The sequence below is a fragment of the Armigeres subalbatus genome, chromosome 1 (assembly GCF_024139115.2).
Source record: "Armigeres subalbatus isolate Guangzhou_Male chromosome 1, GZ_Asu_2, whole genome shotgun sequence".
In the NCBI taxonomy this organism is placed as follows: Eukaryota; Metazoa; Arthropoda; class Insecta; order Diptera; family Culicidae; genus Armigeres; species Armigeres subalbatus.
The window spans coordinates 133,863,466-133,881,301 of NC_085139.1; the positions used below are offsets into that span (position 1 = coordinate 133,863,466).

Here is a 17,836-nt window from a genome sequence, read left to right on the forward strand (position 1 = left end):
CTCCCTGCAGAAAAATTCACCCATTTTTTGAAGTTCGGCGGCATAACTTATTAATTAATGGTGTCTGCCTGCACGCGGTGGAATTTTAAAGTAGATTTTCTCTAAGAAGTAAACTTTCCATTACTCGATATGTTCTCTAAGTATAAGAGAGAGAGAGAGAGAGTTCACTGTACATAATATCTGCTTTTCAATATCAATAATTTGGGTTTCTTTTGTACAGTAAATAAGAAGCAATCATTGTCCAATAAAAATATTTATTGAATAACGTAGTTCAATAGAATTTTTGTACCCTCTATTGCGTACAATAATTAGGTTTGATTAACTACATTTATGATAATGCTCAATATAACCTGCTGTATATTAGAAAGATATTTTTTTCGATTCTCCAGCTCCAGACAAGATTTGATCGAAAACAAAATATAAAATCTAAAATAAAGCCACTTTTGCTTCCGGCAGACAGAGTAAGTTGCTTTTACGTTAAAAGAATCCATTTCTGAAGACACCAAGATTGCATGCTCATCACTGCTCAGTTCTTTCCGAGAACCAGAACTATTCGGAGATTTCTTATGTTTGATCGTCGGTCATTTCCAAGAACTGAGAGCAAACTTCTCGGCTACATTCGCCCTTGCTATTGTAGACGAATTTATAGTAATGTCCATCTGCGCATATCACTGCAAAGAAAAAATAAGCGTTATAAATGTTGAATAATGCGCGTTCATCTACTAAGTACCTATCACTGAATTGTTTTCGGATCCGAATGCGCAAATGCATGGTGGACCTTGCGGAATCGAAAACTTGCAAAACGACCATTGACTGGTGAAATATTTCGTCAGCAAACTGGACGACTCCTTAGTCTTCGGTTCATCCAAGTTGAATACGTGGATTGTGCCGTGATCAGATGATACAACAATGGCCGTTGACTGATGGTTGAAGTTAATGCAATAGATTTTTGCCTAAGGAATGATACAGAACAGACCTTTAATATCTTGTCAAAACTTGAGAATATCAAAAAAGAAAAATACCTGATTCGAACCCCGCCGCAATTCTGCAACCTTGGAGCCGTTTGACGTGTCAAAAATTCGGATCAGCGTGCCCCGATCGCTTGCCGTGGCTAGTCTTGTTCCTTGTAGATTTAATGCAATGCAGCTGATTGCAGTTTCGTGGGCGACAATCTCCTGTGGGGCCTTCTCGGTATTAGCTAGGTCGACAATCTGCACGTGACCTGTTCTTCGGCCAGGAAATGCTAGCAACGATTTGTTGCTATTTGGACAAAGCACACACAGGCCCTGGGGGTTTTGGCTGGTTTCAAATACATGCAGCTGTTGTGGAGTTTGCGTGAAGGTGTAGACTTTGATGATACCCTCCAGCACGACCACTATGCGATCCCTCCGCAGGCGGACACTTTTAACTGGTGCATTGAAATCCAGCGAAATAGCCGGGGCTTTTTTAAGATCATCCCAAACGAACACCTTGTTCGGGGGATATAGGGGACGAATTCCGCCCCCAACTAGGGCCAGATAATTGCACCGGAATAACATCTCCACATGACCAACTCCGCCATCTGAAAAGTATTGACGTTCTTTCTCTTTCAGTGGATCGGTATTGTACACCCGGAATCCGTTATCTGTAGCACATGCGAAGCAGCCTGTAATAACATAAATTTAATGTTCAACAATTTTATTCTGACTCATTATACGATTGATACCGAATGAAGATGTCTTGTTCCGGTGGATCAAATTAAATATCGCATTCCATATAAAAAAAATCTATTCCACGCCTGTATAAGTCGTTATTAGAGCAGTAATCTTTTAAATTCACTTCAAAGTTTAATTTGGGAATTGTGACAGACAAGAGTCTAAGTACATATCAGTGGTGATGTGCTCATAGATTTTTTCACGCGCATATTGCAAACTCTCACTTACGTTGCGAACACAACCAAACGAATTTTTTGTATACCTATAGGTATTTTTTTAGTCAAATTTTGGAAAGGGCGTTAATATTTTTTCTTCTGATGAATGATTTACGTGTTGATTTGGAGCGTTTTACAGTAAATGAAAATTTATAAGTATACTCAATTTGAGAAGCTGAAATGCCAAAGCATCATATTTTTTATAACGCCCCTTTGGAATGATTGTATGTATTGTCTATCCGGAACAAAGTTAGAACGCTTTTTATACCGAAGTTGCATTTTTCTTCAGATACAGGCAACTTTCCCAACTTCGGAAGTAGTGCGCTGGATTCGCCTAAAGTTGCGGTAAACAACGCATCAATTAGTTTGACAGATAAAACTTCGGAAGACAGTTCTGTGCGGGAGTCCCGACATCCGAATTCTAAGTTGGTGCTACGCTGACAATAAAATATCTATTTACTAATTGCAACAGTCATACCTCCCGACTTTCCTCATATTTTCGACTTTGACGCTCACCTTGGTCTTGGTTGAAGCCAGCAGACAGCAGCCCATTCCCGTACGGGTTGTTATCCAAAAGGTTCATCTTTAAATATAATCACTGGGAAAATCTGCCTACGCAACAAAAATATTTGGACACTGCATTTACTCCGGATCTGGGCTTATCATTTTTCTCCTTTGCCGTTAATTCCACGATCAACACTTCTCGTTTTAAAACTTTTATTCACTTGCGCTGGTGCTACATTAATACGTGAAGCGGCTGTTGGAGAGATAGAACGGTGCTTTATTTTAATTTGTTTGCAAATGAAATTATGAATGCAAAACTGTACTGCGTTTAAAATGGTTCAACTGCTGCAGGATGATATTTTTTGCATCTGATGATGCATCATCAAAAAATAATGTCAAAATAAAATCGTGCGATGTTTTTCAATTAACACGCTCGTTCGGCTGAACTCAAGTTTGGGTCAGATTAACTCAAAATTGGAAAAACTGACTCAAGACAAAATTAAATAAGTTTATTCCAAAAAGGCCCCGTATACGCCCGTCATTGGCGAACAAAGTTTGTGTCTTTGAAAAGATATTTTAAATAGTTACAAGATAAGCTCATTAGCGTAACTTTAAATCTATTTAGTATAGGTTTTTCTCCTTTTTCTCAGAGTGTAGATCAGATCATCATGCATCAGGGCTGGCAAAAATGTGAACTTGGCTAAAATTTAATTTGTGTGTATGAAATTTCCCTTTACGTCCTCAATTTTTACGTAAATAAATGAATATAAACAAAAAAGTTTAGTAACGTAGAAAACGAATTAAAATTTAAGCGAACGTTTTAAAATATTCTTGAGTTTTCGAGAGTTCTCTACAAGTCATTTTATACTCGACACGAAAAATTAAAAATGGAAGAGTCCGACGTTCACATCGATGTAAGCGGTAATATGGAACCACCGAAACAGGAACCGAAAACTGGCTTCAGTGGCTTTAATATGTCAACGTAAGTGAAGCATCCACAATGGATGATATCATAATTTCTGTTTCTTATTTCCTAATTAGGAAAAGCTATAAAACATAAAGTTCAGTAATATTTGCCTTCCGGGCACTTTAATGTTTTTTAGGTTCACCAGTTTTGCCCGCGTTCCGAACTTGTGGGATCTTTTGCGTCTCACCAGACAAAACGTCCGACCCTGGTCGGAATTTTTGCAGACCTCAAACTTCAAATCTGTTGCGAATGTTCCACGACTGACCAACCGAATCATTCGTAACTTGGGTTATTTCCAGAGTAACTACCTGTTTGTGTCGCTCGGCCTGATCGTCTATTGCTTGTAAGTATTCGAGATGTTGTACATTAAATGTTGTAATTGTGATTTATTTACTATACGTGTCATGTCAAGGAAGAACAATATTCAATAATGCAAAACAAAGGTAAGGATATTCACAGTGTTGATGGATATCCGATACTATCAATTAAATCTGTCCTGGTACCAAATATTTTGAGAAAACACGCGTTAGATGTCTCGCTAATACAAATTTCTGGCGATTAACTCGTTGGTTATTTGGGCATAAACGTTAGCGCCTGGTTGCTGGCAGCGGCGGATAGGAAACCAGCCCCTGCCTATCTTTAAATCTGTATCATCATAATCTGTTTCATAAAAAGCAGATGTTAAAGCCATAATACAGTACATACATTTGGGGCCTCCAGTTGCCTTGCGTGTAAAAGCTTAGGATTGCTTATCCGGACCGGAGATGACGAGTTCGATTCTCGGTCCAGTCTAGGATGTTTTCGGGTTGGAAACTTTCTCGATACCCTGAGCATAACAGTGTATCCATTGTACTTTGCCACACAAAATACATACTCATGCAATGTTTTTTTTTAAATTTATTTCTTATATGTATAATGATTTTTTGTTTATTTACAGGTTAACATCACCGCTGATTCTCATAGTTCTGGGTGCAGTTTTCTACGCCTGCTACAAGATCAAACAAGCAAATGCTCCGGTGGCTTTCTTCTCTCGGCAGCTCAACACCAATCAACAGTGCATTGCGGTCAACATAGCTTCTGTCCCATTGCTGTATCTGGCGGGAGCTGGTGCCGTAATGTTTTGGGTTATAGGAGCATCGTTCTTTGTGATATCTCTACATGCGGCATTCTATAATATTGACGCAATCGTTACCGAGGACACCGAATCGTTTTTAACCGAAACTGTTTAAGTTTCAACAGTAAGGGACGATGGTAGTTTATGAAACTACGTATATACTCTCATTCTGTAGTTAGTACATTACACATCCAGCCTTTCAATAGCATTACTGAATACGTAATCAAAATATGTAAGGTTTCTTTAAGCGTAGCGCTTGGCGCATCATTTCTGTTAGAACCATTAGGTGAATGAACCAAAATTAATTTTCTAAATCGTAATTAGTTGTACTTTTGCGTGCACAGTATCATCATTTTTTGTATGCACTAATGCGCACTGTGACCACTAATTTAAAAAAAATCACCTTACTCAGAAATGTTTATCGAAATTTATGTATTGAATAAATTACTATTTTTAACATCACATTATTATTATTTATTCAGACAGCCCAGAGTAACCTTTGGAGTTCATAAAAGTCGTCTCCATTCATCTTGGTCTAGTACTGCACGTCGCCAACCACGGAGTCTACGGCTCGACCAGCTACGTGCCCGAGCCACCGCAGTCGTCCGATCTTCGCGGTTTGAACGATGTATGGTTCTTCCCTCTGCTGATGCCACTCATAGTTCTTTCGCTTCTTCCGCGTGCCGTTCGCCATCTGTACCCCACCAAAGATGGTGTGCAGCACTTTCCTTTCTAAAATTAAAAGCATTGTCCAGATCTCGTGTCCGTAGAGGACTACCGGTCTAATTAGCGTTTTGTACATAGTTTGATACGGCGGCGAACTCTATTCGATCGGAGTGTCTTGTGCAGTCCAAAGTACGTACGATGTCCTGCCACGCTGCCGCGTCGCCGAATTTCTCTGCTGGTATTGTTATCGGTGGTCACTAGTGAGCCCAAGTACACGAAGTCTCACCACCGATACAATCTTGTGGTGGGTATCCGATCCGCTTAGCTTCCCTCGTCAATATGTTGTAGGCTCCATCTTCTAAAAGTCACGTGCTATAATATGTATGGCGTCGGTAATACCAATTAGTTGGACGGTCTTCATGAAAATCGTACCACTCGTGTACCTTCGTATTACCCTTTTCAAAATTATATTAAAAAGCAGGCACGAAACATCATTATCTTGTCGTTACCCTCTGCATCTATTATGCTTCTTAGCCAGAGATTGAATCCATCTGATTCTTTTTTGCGCACTTGAATACAAGTTTGAAAAACTTGTTTTCTTGGCATTTAACAATTCTAAACGGGTTTTGCCTCTCTTTTATCGTAAATCCAATCCCAATCCAATCCAAATCCAATCCAAAACCCAAGATTTTTTTATGTACAGGTTATCCGACTTGTCAAAATCCCCAACTCAGCCATCTTGGATTTTTGTATGAATTTATGCTCGTTTATTTACGTTTTGCACTGAAAATTTATGTTTCCCCCCCGCGCTGGTTATTCCCATCTACTGACGAAGTCATATAACCTGTACATAAAAAAAATCTTGCCAAAACCAATCCAAATCCAATCCAAATCCAATCCAAATCCAATCCAAATCCAATCCAAATCCAATCCAAATCCAATCCAAATCCAATCCAAATCCAATCCAAATCCCATCGAAATCCAATCCAAATCCAATCCAAACCAACCAAACCAATCCAAATCAAAACCAATCCAAACCAATCCAAACCAATCCAAACCAATCCAAACCAACCAACCAATCCAAACCAACCAAACCAATCCAAACCAATCCAAACCAATCCAAACCAATCCAAACCAATCCAAACCAATCCAAACCAACCAAACCAATCCAATCCAAACCAATCCAAACCAAACCAATCCAAACCAATCCAAACCAATCCAAACCAATCCAAACCAATCCAAACCAACCAAACCAATCCAAACCAATCCAAACCAATCCAAACCAATCCAAACCAATCCAAACCAATCCAAACCAATCCAAACCAATCCAAACCAATCCAAACCAATCCAAACCAATCCAAACCAATCCAAACCAATCCAAACCAATCCAAACCAATCCAAACCAATCCAAACCAATCCAAACCAATCCAAACCAATCCAAACCAATCCAAACCAATCCAAACCAATCCAAACCAATCCAAACCAATCCAAACCAATCCAAACCAATCCAAACCAATCCAAACCAATCCAAACCAATCCAAACCAATCCAAACCAATCCAAACCAATCCAAACCAACCAAACCAATCCAAACCAACCAAACCAACCAAACCAATCCAAACCAATCCAAACCAACCAAACCAACCAAACCAACCAAACCAATCCAAACCAATCCAAACCAATCCAAACCAATCCAAACCAATCCAAACCAATCCAAACCAATCCAAACCAATCCAAACCAATCCAAATCCAATCCAAACCAATCCAACCAATCCAAACCAATCCAAACCAATCCAAACCAATCCAAACCAATCCAAACCAATCCAAACCAATCCAACCAATCCAAACCAATCCAAATCCAATCCAACCAATCCAACCAATCCAAACCAATCCAAACCAATCCAAATCCAATCCAAATCCAATCCAAATCCAATCCAAATCCAATCCAAATCCAATCCAAATCCAATCCAAATCCAATCCAAATCCAATCCAAATCGAATCCAAATCCAATCCAATGTACCGATATGGAAGGCTGTGTTGGAAGTAGGTGCTGCGAATGGCCATATTCAATTAGTCGTAGGCCGTTTTCGTTCGTCAGCCGGTGAGCGCTGAACTTCCCAATGGTCGGTCTAAACTCCTCCTCTTGGCTAACCTGAGCGTTCAAATCTTCTATGATGATTTTGACGTCATGGCTTGGGCAGCTGTCGTACTCACGTTCCAGCTGCGCGTAGAATGCGACCTTATCAGTGCTTCCGGAGTGTGGGCTATGGACGTTAATTATGCTGAAGTTGATGAACCGGCCTTTGATCCTCAACCTGCACATCTCTCATTGATCGGCCACCACCCGATCACGTGTCTTTGCATGTCGCCCATCACTATGAAAGCTGTTCCCAGCTGGTGTATGTTGCCGCAGCTCTGATAGATGGTATGATTACCTCTAAACGTTCACACCATTGATCCCTTCCAACAAATCTCCTGCAGCGCTATGATACTGAATCCACGGTCCTTGAGCACATCGACGAGTATGCGTGTGCTCCCGATGAAGTTGAGAGATTTGCAGTACCACAAACCGAGTTTCCAATCGCTAGTCCCGTTTCGTCGCAGTGGTCTTAGCCGATGGTTCCAGGCCGTACTCTCTTGTTGATTGTTCGTTGCGTCTGTTTTTTAAAGGCTGCCTTGCAGGGCCTGACACCTGTGGGATACGAGTAAATTGCGTTCGGCGTGTATTTGAAGGTATACCCCTTAGTATGTAAGCAGATGAATTTACATGGATTAATTTATCCATTCAATGATTGCATTATGCACGATTCATCGACGGTTGTCAATCAGCGCATACATAGCAAGCCATGACTCTCCCTCTTCCTAAAACTGACGGTGGCACGCGACGGACGCATACAGTGACGGTTCCAGAAGATTTTCGGTTCCTGCTGGCATCGGCGGACTCCACAACACCAAACCCCCTAAATTTCTGGAGGACCATTCCTCCTTATTCCCGGTGGACCATGGTGCACAGTTTCAATTAGAGTCCCTCGCTGGCACTCGGACGATGATCAGCCGCCCCTAACATGGCGAACAGACGCTGTTGTGAGCCGATCCTGACATAGAGAACAGACGCTCAGTAAGATTTGCACCTCCGGAGAGGAGCAACCCCTCCCCCCTTCCCTGTCGGCATACGACCATATTTCCCACCGGGATTGGTTACCCGATCTTCCCTAAGGTTGCTCGTATCCCGGCCAGCACCACGAGGAGGTAGGGATAGGAGTTGCTGGGTAAGAGGCTAAGGACCGCGAGATGGGGTCTATTTTATTCCTTCAGGTACGCGAAGTACCAATGGTACGCTTTACCCAGCATATGCCGTGCCATGGTAATAGTCCATGCTGCCCCCAAATTGACTAATGAGTATCCAAAATATTTTTGACGTAAACTACGTCTAAGGGGAAGACTCAGATACAGGGTGTAAAACCGAAATTTCCAAATTCGAGACCGTCACGAAATTAGGATAGATTTCAAACGCTAATAGCGTCTTTATCTTTCGATGGATTTTCGACATTTGCTTATCAATCGATTTAGAAACTCTCCAGCAATTTGCCAATTCTATTGATACTATTGATTATCAACGTTAAACTATTGAAAATGTTGTTTCTTTCCAAACCGGGTGAAAAATTCAATTCCGTTCATAAATCCCCAACACGGACATCAGATTGCAGTAAGGTACGGGCCTTTTGATCCACAGCTTCGTTTTCCCTGTGTATAAAAAGCCCCGTGTTTCGCGTGCGCGCGTTATTTTCATTCTGGATGTCACGGCGAGCGGATCAGGGCGTCCAGAAGCGGTCCCAGTGACAACGGCTGTCTCAGCGGTGTGGTGGTGCGGATAAAATTTTTTCGCTCGGTGGTGGTGGCGGTCGTGGAAGCAGTAGCACATCATTTTCATCCGTGTCCCATCTTCGGCGGATCTGGCAATCGACGGCGTTCGTTGAGCCGAATCATCGGATGGCGGTCGCGCAGCCCAGTGGCTGCTGATAAGGCACATAAGTGGCAAATAATCGGTTCTTTTCAGGACCATCATTATATTTGGGAGGAAGGTTAAGTTGAAATAATTTTCCTAAAGTGCAACCGTTAGGAACTGGAACATTCTTCGGTGAAATTTTCTAGCGTAATTCGGAGTTGTATGATTTTAGTGATTGAGAATGTTCATATTAGACGAACTTTCTTCATAGAACAAAGCATAATTGTTTGGCATCGGTAGCGGAATCATAGCATTAGTGCCGGTCCGAGCATAGGCTGTCATCGGAAGATTGCTACAGCAATTTATTCACTAATGTGGCGTTTGCAACGATTTGGATGTTGTCGGCACAACATGAAATTTTCCCGCGAGACTAATTTTGTATTTTTCCTGTTGATTGAAAAAGAAATCGGTTCCGAGATGAACTTTATTCAAAGCGCAACGCTAACGTCGGTAGTTGAATCCCAAGCAAGTATCGGAAGGAGACCATGCAAACATTATCGCATTATGACTGAAAAAAATTGTATGGCGTCAGTATTGATGTTCGCTACAGATTTTTTGACGTAAACTCCGTCTAAGGGGAAGACTCAGATACAGGGTTTAAAGCGGAAATTTCCAAATTCGAGACTGTCACAAAAATTAGGATAGATTTCAAACGCTAATAGCGTCTTTGTCTTATTTTCGACATTTGCTTATCAATCGATTCGGAAACCCTTCAGCAATTTGCCAATTCTATTGATACTATTGATTATCATCAATGCTTAATTTTTTTTCTTACAACAAATATGATTTTGAAAAAGTATCACCGGCGCGTGCTTACTCGAAATCTACATGCTGATACATTTACAGTTACATCAAACAACTGAAAACCGAAATACGCCAATCCAAAATTGCGAGGTGACAATGTTAGAAAAAGACAAAAGATAGGAAAAATAACACGGTGTGTAGTGCCTCCCCGAGTCACCTTAAGGGAAGATCCTTTAATTACGGAACGCAAAAATTAGGCATTTTCAACCCTCCTGTTCGGACCTAGTAGAGCCAATTCGTTTGGCAACGCTGTAATATGTTTCTCATGCGAAAATCAGTTTATCCTTTTCTGATCTAATGAATTCATTATCCCATCCTTTATTACCTACGTAAGTTTGATTAGTAATATTCGTCAGTACTCGGTACAGATCGGTATGTAGATATTCACCACTAACCTCATCGTATCACTTGGGATACGAGAGGCAGTTTAGTTCACATCAAACCATATAAAGAGTCACGTCGCACTCAGTTTATAATAAACCGGTCGAGTAAAATAAAACAGTAGCGTTTCGATCAAAAAGTGACTTTCAATAAAGTACATCTAAACCAAGCTATCGCGTCGTGTGTGCTACAGTGCAATTTCTCAGAAAGATCACCAACGGTCTCGGTTATGTGCATTTATGTGCAAAAACATTTTGGTCCTTCGAACCGGATGACCGTTGGATGATTCATAGTGGACATCTGCGTGCAAAAAGTGAGCGAAGAACACAAGAGCCGGTCAGTTACCGGTGAGAACAATAGTGGCATTTGGCGCCGGTTGAAACCCGCCATCGTGATAGTGACTTGATCAAGCGAAGAGTGTGGCAAAAGGTTCGCCTATATTTTGAACGAGGTCAACGACGACAACGACGACGACCAAAGTGGATTACGACGGTTTGTGGATTGCTGCTGGTGGTGAACAACGACGGAGTAACAAAGAACCGGGAGCAGTTGTGGCAAGGGAAGTATTGCATGTGATCTGTGGTGGTACCATATGCATGAGGTACTCATCGCTCAAACTATTGTGGCTTACAGAATAAAAATAATGGTTGTAAACTTATCTTTCATTTGCATGCGAATTGTTTGATCCCTGAGATTCATTGACGGTTGGTCTTTGGTTCTGCTGGCTGTTTTCTGCTTGTTACTTCACCTGGTTGCCCCCATCGCTGTAGTCAAATCTGGTCGTTGTTCTGTTCGCTGTCACTTGTGGGTCGTGGAGTCGAGTCGCGTATCGCGGTGTTGTGTTATAGTGAGTGCTAGTGCACTGGAACAATTATAGACTACCGTGCGTGCAGTGAGAAATAGTATTATCAATAGACTACAGTGTGAGCCAAAACAAATATAGTGCTATTGAAAAGTGGTACGAGAGTGCATAAAATGTCCAGCGAATTAAAGGAGCTGAAATCCCAGCAACGTCAGGTTCGGAGTACCTTCGATGGCGTAAGGCAGTTCATCACGAAATACAAAAGGGATAAGCAAGAAGAGCAAATTGAAACGAGGATGGAAATTCTGGAGGAGGCGATGAAAAAGTTATACGTTCTACGACGGAAGATTGAGGTGCTTACCGAGGAAGCGGACGAAAGGGACCTGATGGATTCCAAGGCCGAGCCGGCGGAATTGAAAGCCCGTTTGACGGCACTCGTTGATAAGCGACAGACGGAAAACAGCGCCATTATTCAGCAAGCCGAAGACACGTATTGTGAGCTGAAAGCGGCATTGAAGCTTCTTCGACCGAAGCAAAATCCAGAATCATCATCTGGGTCATCCAGAGCCACAAACCAAGCAGGTTGCACTGCTTTGTCTACGGTGAAGCTACCGGAGATTCGTTTACCGAATTTCGGTGGTAAAATCCGAGACTGGGTCACGTTCAGAGATATGTTCAGAAGCTTGATCCACAGAAATCAACAACTTACTGACATAGATAAGTTCACTTATCTGCGGTCATCACTCGTGGGTGAGCCCCTGCAAGAAATCGGAATGATTGAGATAACGGCTGCGAATTATGTCATTGCCTGGGAACTGCTGCAAAAACGGTATGAAAACAAAAAGCTTATTGTAAAATCTCATATCGACGCTCTTTTTGCAGTAGAGCCGTTGAAACGGGAGAACTACGAATCTCTTTGCCATCTTATCAGCGAGTATGAACGTAATCTTCAAATGCTGGACAAAATTGGTGAGGATACATCAAAATGGAGCACGATCCTTGTGCATATGGTTTGCGCCAGACTGGATGCGGCAACACTGCGAAATTGGGAAACGCATCACAGTTCAACTGAATACACCTAGATTCGAACTTCTGACCTCTGGGGTGGAAGGCGCTTGCCATACCACAAAACTATCGGAACAGACTTCCGCTTCAGTTTCTAGTCGATGTCCATTCTGCTCCGAAGAAATGCATTCAGCGTTCAAGTGTCAACGGTTCATTAAGATGAAGATTCCTGAGCGATATGAGAAAGTGAAACGTCATGGTTTGTGCCTGAATTGCCTATCGTCGTCGCACATGGTTCGAGCTTGTACTGCTGGCGTGTGCCGACACTGCCAGAAGAAGCATCATTCTCTCCTCCATTCCGGAGGCTCTAACGGAGGAAGACCCACCGCGTTTACGCCCCAGAACGATTCCTCCGGTCCACAAGTTCAGAACCGATCACGTATGCCAAACACACAGCAAATGCAGTCACAAGTCCAGATCCAACCAACACATTCTCAGCCGACTGGTCCTAGCACCAGTTCGTTTCCGGTTTCAAACACAAATTCGTTTTCGCAAACACATCCACAACCACTCGCCACAGATCACACACTTTCATGCAATTCCCTACCTGTCACTATTCACACTGCTACTCGCCAAGTTTTGCTTTCGACAGCGCTAGTTCGCGTGTCGGACAAGAATGGAAATACTCAACTAGCAAGAGTTCTTCTGGATTCATGCTCGGAATACTGTTTCATCACGACAAGCCTTGCTCAACGACTGAAATTGACTGAAATTCCCAGCCACCTGTTGGTAGCCGGAATCGGAGGCTCGGTCGTCAAGTCCACGAAGAAGGTGGAGGCTATGATAGCTCCACGATCGTTCCGTATCTCCTCTTATACGGAAAACATTCAGTTCCACGTGCTCCCTAAGCTCACCTCCGAGTTGCCGATCCATCCAGTTAACGTCCAGAATCTTGCCATTCCCCATTGGATCAATTTGGCAGATCCGGAGTTCCATGAGCCAGGTCCCATTGACATCATCATTGGCGCGGAGTATTATTATGACCTGCTATTGGAGGACAAGATGAAGATTACCGACGACGGCCCAATACTACAGCGGACGGTGTTTGGGTGGGTCGTATCAGGTCGCATTCCTGGAAATATCATCGAGGTCTCCAACACAGTTACCTATTCCTGCTCCACTATTGAACTGCGAGAGCTCGTCACTAAGTTTTGGGAGTTGAGTCATGCAATAGTTCCAGTACGTTATCTGTTGAAGAGACGATATGCGAAGAGCACTTCGAGAAGACGACGATACGAGACACTGAGGGACGGTTCGTCGTTACGCTACCCAAAAAAGAACACGTCCTTAGTCGGTTGGGAGACTCCAAGGCCATAGCACTGAAACGGCTTCACGGGATGGAGAGACGGTTTGCAGTGAACGACCAGCTGAAGGCACTCTACGTAGAATTTGTTCAAGAATATCTCGCGATGAACCATATGCGTCAGGTCGACGACGAAGAGATCGAAAAACCATCGTATTATTTACCACATCATGCTGTGCTTAAACCGGACAGCACGACAACCAAGTTGCGAGTTGTGTTCGACGCGTCTTGCCGCTCTACGACGGGAGTATCCTTAAACGATGGACTAATGGTTGGACCGGTAGTACAGGATGACTTGCTTTCCATCATAATGCGTTTCCGATTCTGGAAGTTCGTTCTAGTAGCGGACATTGCCAAAATGTACCGCATGGTCAAAGTAGCAGCAGTCGACCAACCATTGCAACGGATTCTGTGGAGAAATTCGCCAACCGATCCAGTTAAAGCGCATTTTACACCTCCCGTGAACGTGAACGTGAACAAACTGTTTTTCGATAATAACTTCTTGATACATACTCAAATCGTGAGGGAATCTTGTTCAAATGAAAGACAGATGCTGCATTTAGGAATGAGATGCATAAAAACATGAAAAACATCAATAATATCAGATTTATGAGCATTCCACGGTCATGCCTGTGAAATCATCGTGAAATCGTATCTGCGGTGAACTCATCGCAAGTGTAAACGCGACGGTGAACATGAACGTGGAGCTGTGGTGAATTCAAAAATACAAGGAGAATAGATTGATTTGGATTGGGAGTTCACACCGACCGAGAGTGTTTACTGTTCTCGTTGAATCGGTTTCGGTGGGTTCCTGCTTTGTGTGTCGCTGTCGCTCATTTTAATACTCGTATCGGTTTGGTCGGAAGGAAACTAACTCAGTAGTTTCTCATAAATGAATTGTATTTCTTTTTCATTATTCGGTAATATTATTTTTTCTTTTTAAATATTTTTTATTTTAATACTTCAATCATTCGTATATTCAATCAAAAAATTTATATTTTCATAGATAGATTACTTCATTCATAAAAAAAAATAATTCATTCTTTTTCTTCTTCCTCTTCAATGGCTCTATATTACCACTAAATCTTTGCCTGCTTCTTTACTCAATATTCCATTAACATTTCCACAGTTATTTTTTAATGTTTCTATTCTGTACCCGTCTATTGCATGGATATGTGTCTTAGATACTCTATGGCCAGTGATTCGAGATTGCCGAAAACCCGAAAAAAATCTTTTAGACCGCAACGAAAATCGAGAATACTCCGCCTTTGCCGACAAGGCTAACTAGAAACCATTGTATTTATTCATATTTTTTTTTTATTTATGATTCATATTTGATGTAATAGTTAATTTATATACAAAAGAAATACGACTGGAAGATTTGTTTTTTTATTGGTGTTTTATTTTTATTAAATTATATTAATTTATACGGGTCTCCAGTAAGCCTTGCGAGCAAAGGCGTAGGATTCCCAACACAAATGGCGAGTTCGATTCTCGGTCCGGCCTAGAATGTTTGCGGTTGGAAACATTATCGGCTCCCTTCCAGTGTATCTATTTTACTTGCCACACAAGATACATACTTATGCGATTGACAGCTTTCAAGTTATTACTCTAGAAGGTAAGCCAAGTTTCAGTGGAATGTAGAGCCAATGCACAATGGGAAAATCCGATTTCGAAGAAGGAATTTTTTTTAACTTTCTTTACGAGCTATTTACAGAAGAAATCAAGGGCTTATTCGAAAGAGAATTTTCCAAGAAAATTCTGTGTGTGCTGTTTCATTGGACGTGGAACACTTCTGTATGTAGATATTGAGCATGTTTTGCCCCAATGTTCCATATATCACGAGTTTTATATTTTTTCTATATTTTATCTTTAGGAAATTTCTCTAAAATTGTGTTAATCTCTTCACTGTGGATCCATAGAGGTGCACTAAATATGGTAATAATTAGAAATTTAAGGGATTTAGGGGTCAAATAGGCATCAAAGTGCATTTTATGTGAATTTTTCATTTATTCTGTAAAAATAAATAATATTTACAGATAATTGTTGATATTATTGTCTAAAAATGTTGTACAGACATTGATAAATGATTTATTGGATAAAACACGATTTTTAAATACTTCTTGATAGAGCCGATGCCGAACATTTCCAAACCATACTCGATCGCACAACTAGACAAGAGTTATCATATTATTTGAGAGTCGATGTGACAATAGATAGGATGAGATTTTCTCATGCCTTTTCGCCCAAATTCCTCTATGCAATTATAAAGCTAATAGATTATAGATTAATAGATGATGGGGTAATATTAATTTAATGATAATTTGTCAATTATACTATGAAAATAACAAATACTCGTATATTGCATTGAAAAAAATAATTCGAGGGGTTTTTGAGGTCAACAAGCTCAGAAGCTTATTTTATATTAAAAATAAATTCACAAAAATGCGCTTTGATGATTATTTTACCACAAAAACACTTTAATTTTCAACTTTTGCCAACAAAATATGTATAGTGCTTTTTGAGGATCCACAATGAAGAGGAAAACACAATTTTAGTACAATATTTTGAAGATAAAAGGACGAAAAATATATTCAATGAAATATATGATTATTTGTTATTTTCATTATATCATTGGCAAATATCATTTAAATTAATAGTATTTTCAGTTTCGCTGGTAACAAATCGCGTCGATCACTTTTTATGCACCTTTAAAATCGTCGCCAATATCTTCAATTTAAATCTGTGTTAATGCAAAGCCAAATCATTAAAACATGCAAAAAAAAGTACTCAACTTCTGGAAATAATCTGATTATTGAAATCAAACAATTTTGTTCGTAGTTGATCTGACAGATCTTATGGCCATGTTTGCTGGCGACAATTTGCTTTGCGACGATTTCAAATTGACGCGGCCGGAAAATTCAAATAAAATACATTTTGACGCTTATTAAACACCAAAATCCCTGAATTTTAGAGCAATGTCCTAAAGATAAAATGACAAAAAATATGTAAACTCGTGATGTATGGGACATTGGGACAAAACGAGCCTCATAGCTACATACAGAAGTGTTCCACGTCATTGATTTTTAAATTCTTTAGAAAATTCCTTATCGAATAAGCTTTTAATCTCTTCTGTGAGTTGTCCGTAAAGAAAGTTAATATTTTTCCCTCTTTTGAAAGTGGATTACCTAGTGTGCAATGAAGGAAAAAAATTTGTGTATTTTTTACAACACCATCATTATTGTTCATTAATTATAATTTGTTCATTTGCTTATTTATTGAGTCACTGATTTACTAGGTTTCAAAATAAATTTATTGATTTATTATTTTTTGTTGTTGATATATTAGATTTTTGAGTGATTATATTTATTTATTTTTTTTTATTCAATAATTTATAAATTCATTCATTTCTGAATTTATTAATCTAAAAAATTATCCATTTATTAGTTTTTCAAATCAATAATTTTGTAATTTAATCGATTGTTCATTTTTTAATTTATCAACTCATTAATTTGAAGTCATTTATTTATTTATTCTTTTGTTTATTCAACGTCTTAGCTACATTAGTTATAAATGCTTGGCATACTTTTTCTGCTTTGCTACTACTGAATCATTTGATATGCTTCCGATATGCTTGTGCATCGTCTCTGTCGTTCACGGTGAACAGATTTTCAGAATGCTTTTGCCATTCGAACGTGAACGAGCTCCGTGGAATTTTTTTACCTGATTTACCAGAGAAAGCTTCTCTTCTCTCTGATATATACACCATATACGCCATATATCCACCACAGCAATACAGGGAGAATGAAGAATCTAACAAGATGTGTAGAATGCCTCTCTATCGTTTTCATCCTGCCTGTCTGTCTGCCCTTGTTTTTTTTTGGTACACACATGCTCGTATGCTCTTTGCGTTATGACCACCCACGAGGTACAGATATTAATAATAATTATTATTCAGATTGTTTGTGATTAGGTATACCTATATGAGTTTATTCAATAAAGTTGTTTATTTGAAACAGTTTATGTGAGTAATTTACATAATTTGGATAATGACTATCAACAAAATCTTAGTACAGCAAAAATTATTGAATACATATTAAGACTTTCAATAGTAAACACAACAATTAAATACGGTACGGATATACGATACGTCATCAATTGAATTTTATACACGAAAACTTGAGCGAAAATTAGGATTTTTTATTGGCGAACTGGTAAAATATTCAAACATTAATTAACACTATTCGAACAAATGAATAATAAATTTTAAAAAATGAGATGAAGAAATGCATTAAACCAATGTAAGCTAAAAGAGAA

General features: G+C 40.0%; 4 protein-coding genes across 4 annotated transcripts in view; 3 read left to right on the forward strand and 1 right to left on the reverse strand.

Annotated features, from left to right (window-relative positions):
* Positions 1 to 237: 237 nt before the first annotated feature.
* On the reverse strand, positions 238 to 2,835 carry LOC134206517 (WD repeat domain phosphoinositide-interacting protein 3). Its single transcript, XM_062682245.1, has 5 exons — positions 2,737 to 2,835; positions 2,426 to 2,666; positions 1,023 to 1,645; positions 731 to 953; positions 238 to 671 (listed from the first exon to the last, which is right to left on the reverse strand). Exons 2-5 carry the CDS (start codon positions 2,490 to 2,492, stop codon positions 565 to 567), a joined length of 1,020 nt encoding a protein of 339 aa, XP_062538229.1. The 5' UTR covers positions 2,493 to 2,666; positions 2,737 to 2,835; the 3' UTR covers positions 238 to 564.
* Positions 2,836 to 3,150: 315 nt separating this feature from the next.
* On the forward strand, positions 3,151 to 4,956 carry LOC134206526 (prenylated Rab acceptor protein 1). The gene is made up of 3 exons (XM_062682254.1): positions 3,151 to 3,395; positions 3,517 to 3,723; positions 4,318 to 4,956. The coding sequence occupies exons 1-3, from the start codon at positions 3,301 to 3,303 to the stop codon at positions 4,607 to 4,609; spliced, it is 594 nt and encodes a 197-aa protein (XP_062538238.1). The 5' UTR covers positions 3,151 to 3,300; the 3' UTR covers positions 4,610 to 4,956.
* Positions 4,957 to 11,324: 6,368 nt separating this feature from the next.
* LOC134206569 (uncharacterized) lies at positions 11,325 to 12,233 on the forward strand. Its single transcript, XM_062682296.1, has one exon. The coding sequence runs from the start codon at positions 11,325 to 11,327 to the stop codon at positions 12,231 to 12,233; it is 909 nt and encodes a 302-aa protein (XP_062538280.1).
* A 106-nt stretch (positions 12,234 to 12,339) lies between these two features.
* The window catches only part of LOC134206570 (uncharacterized), a 30,653-nt gene continuing 25,156 nt past the window's right edge, over positions 12,340 to 17,836 (forward strand). Inside the window, exons 1-2 of the mRNA XM_062682297.1 lie at positions 12,340 to 13,265; positions 13,391 to 14,039. Of these exons, the coding sequence (XP_062538281.1) occupies positions 12,340 to 13,265; positions 13,391 to 14,039 (1,575 nt within the window). The remainder of the gene's footprint in view (positions 13,266 to 13,390; positions 14,040 to 17,836) is intronic.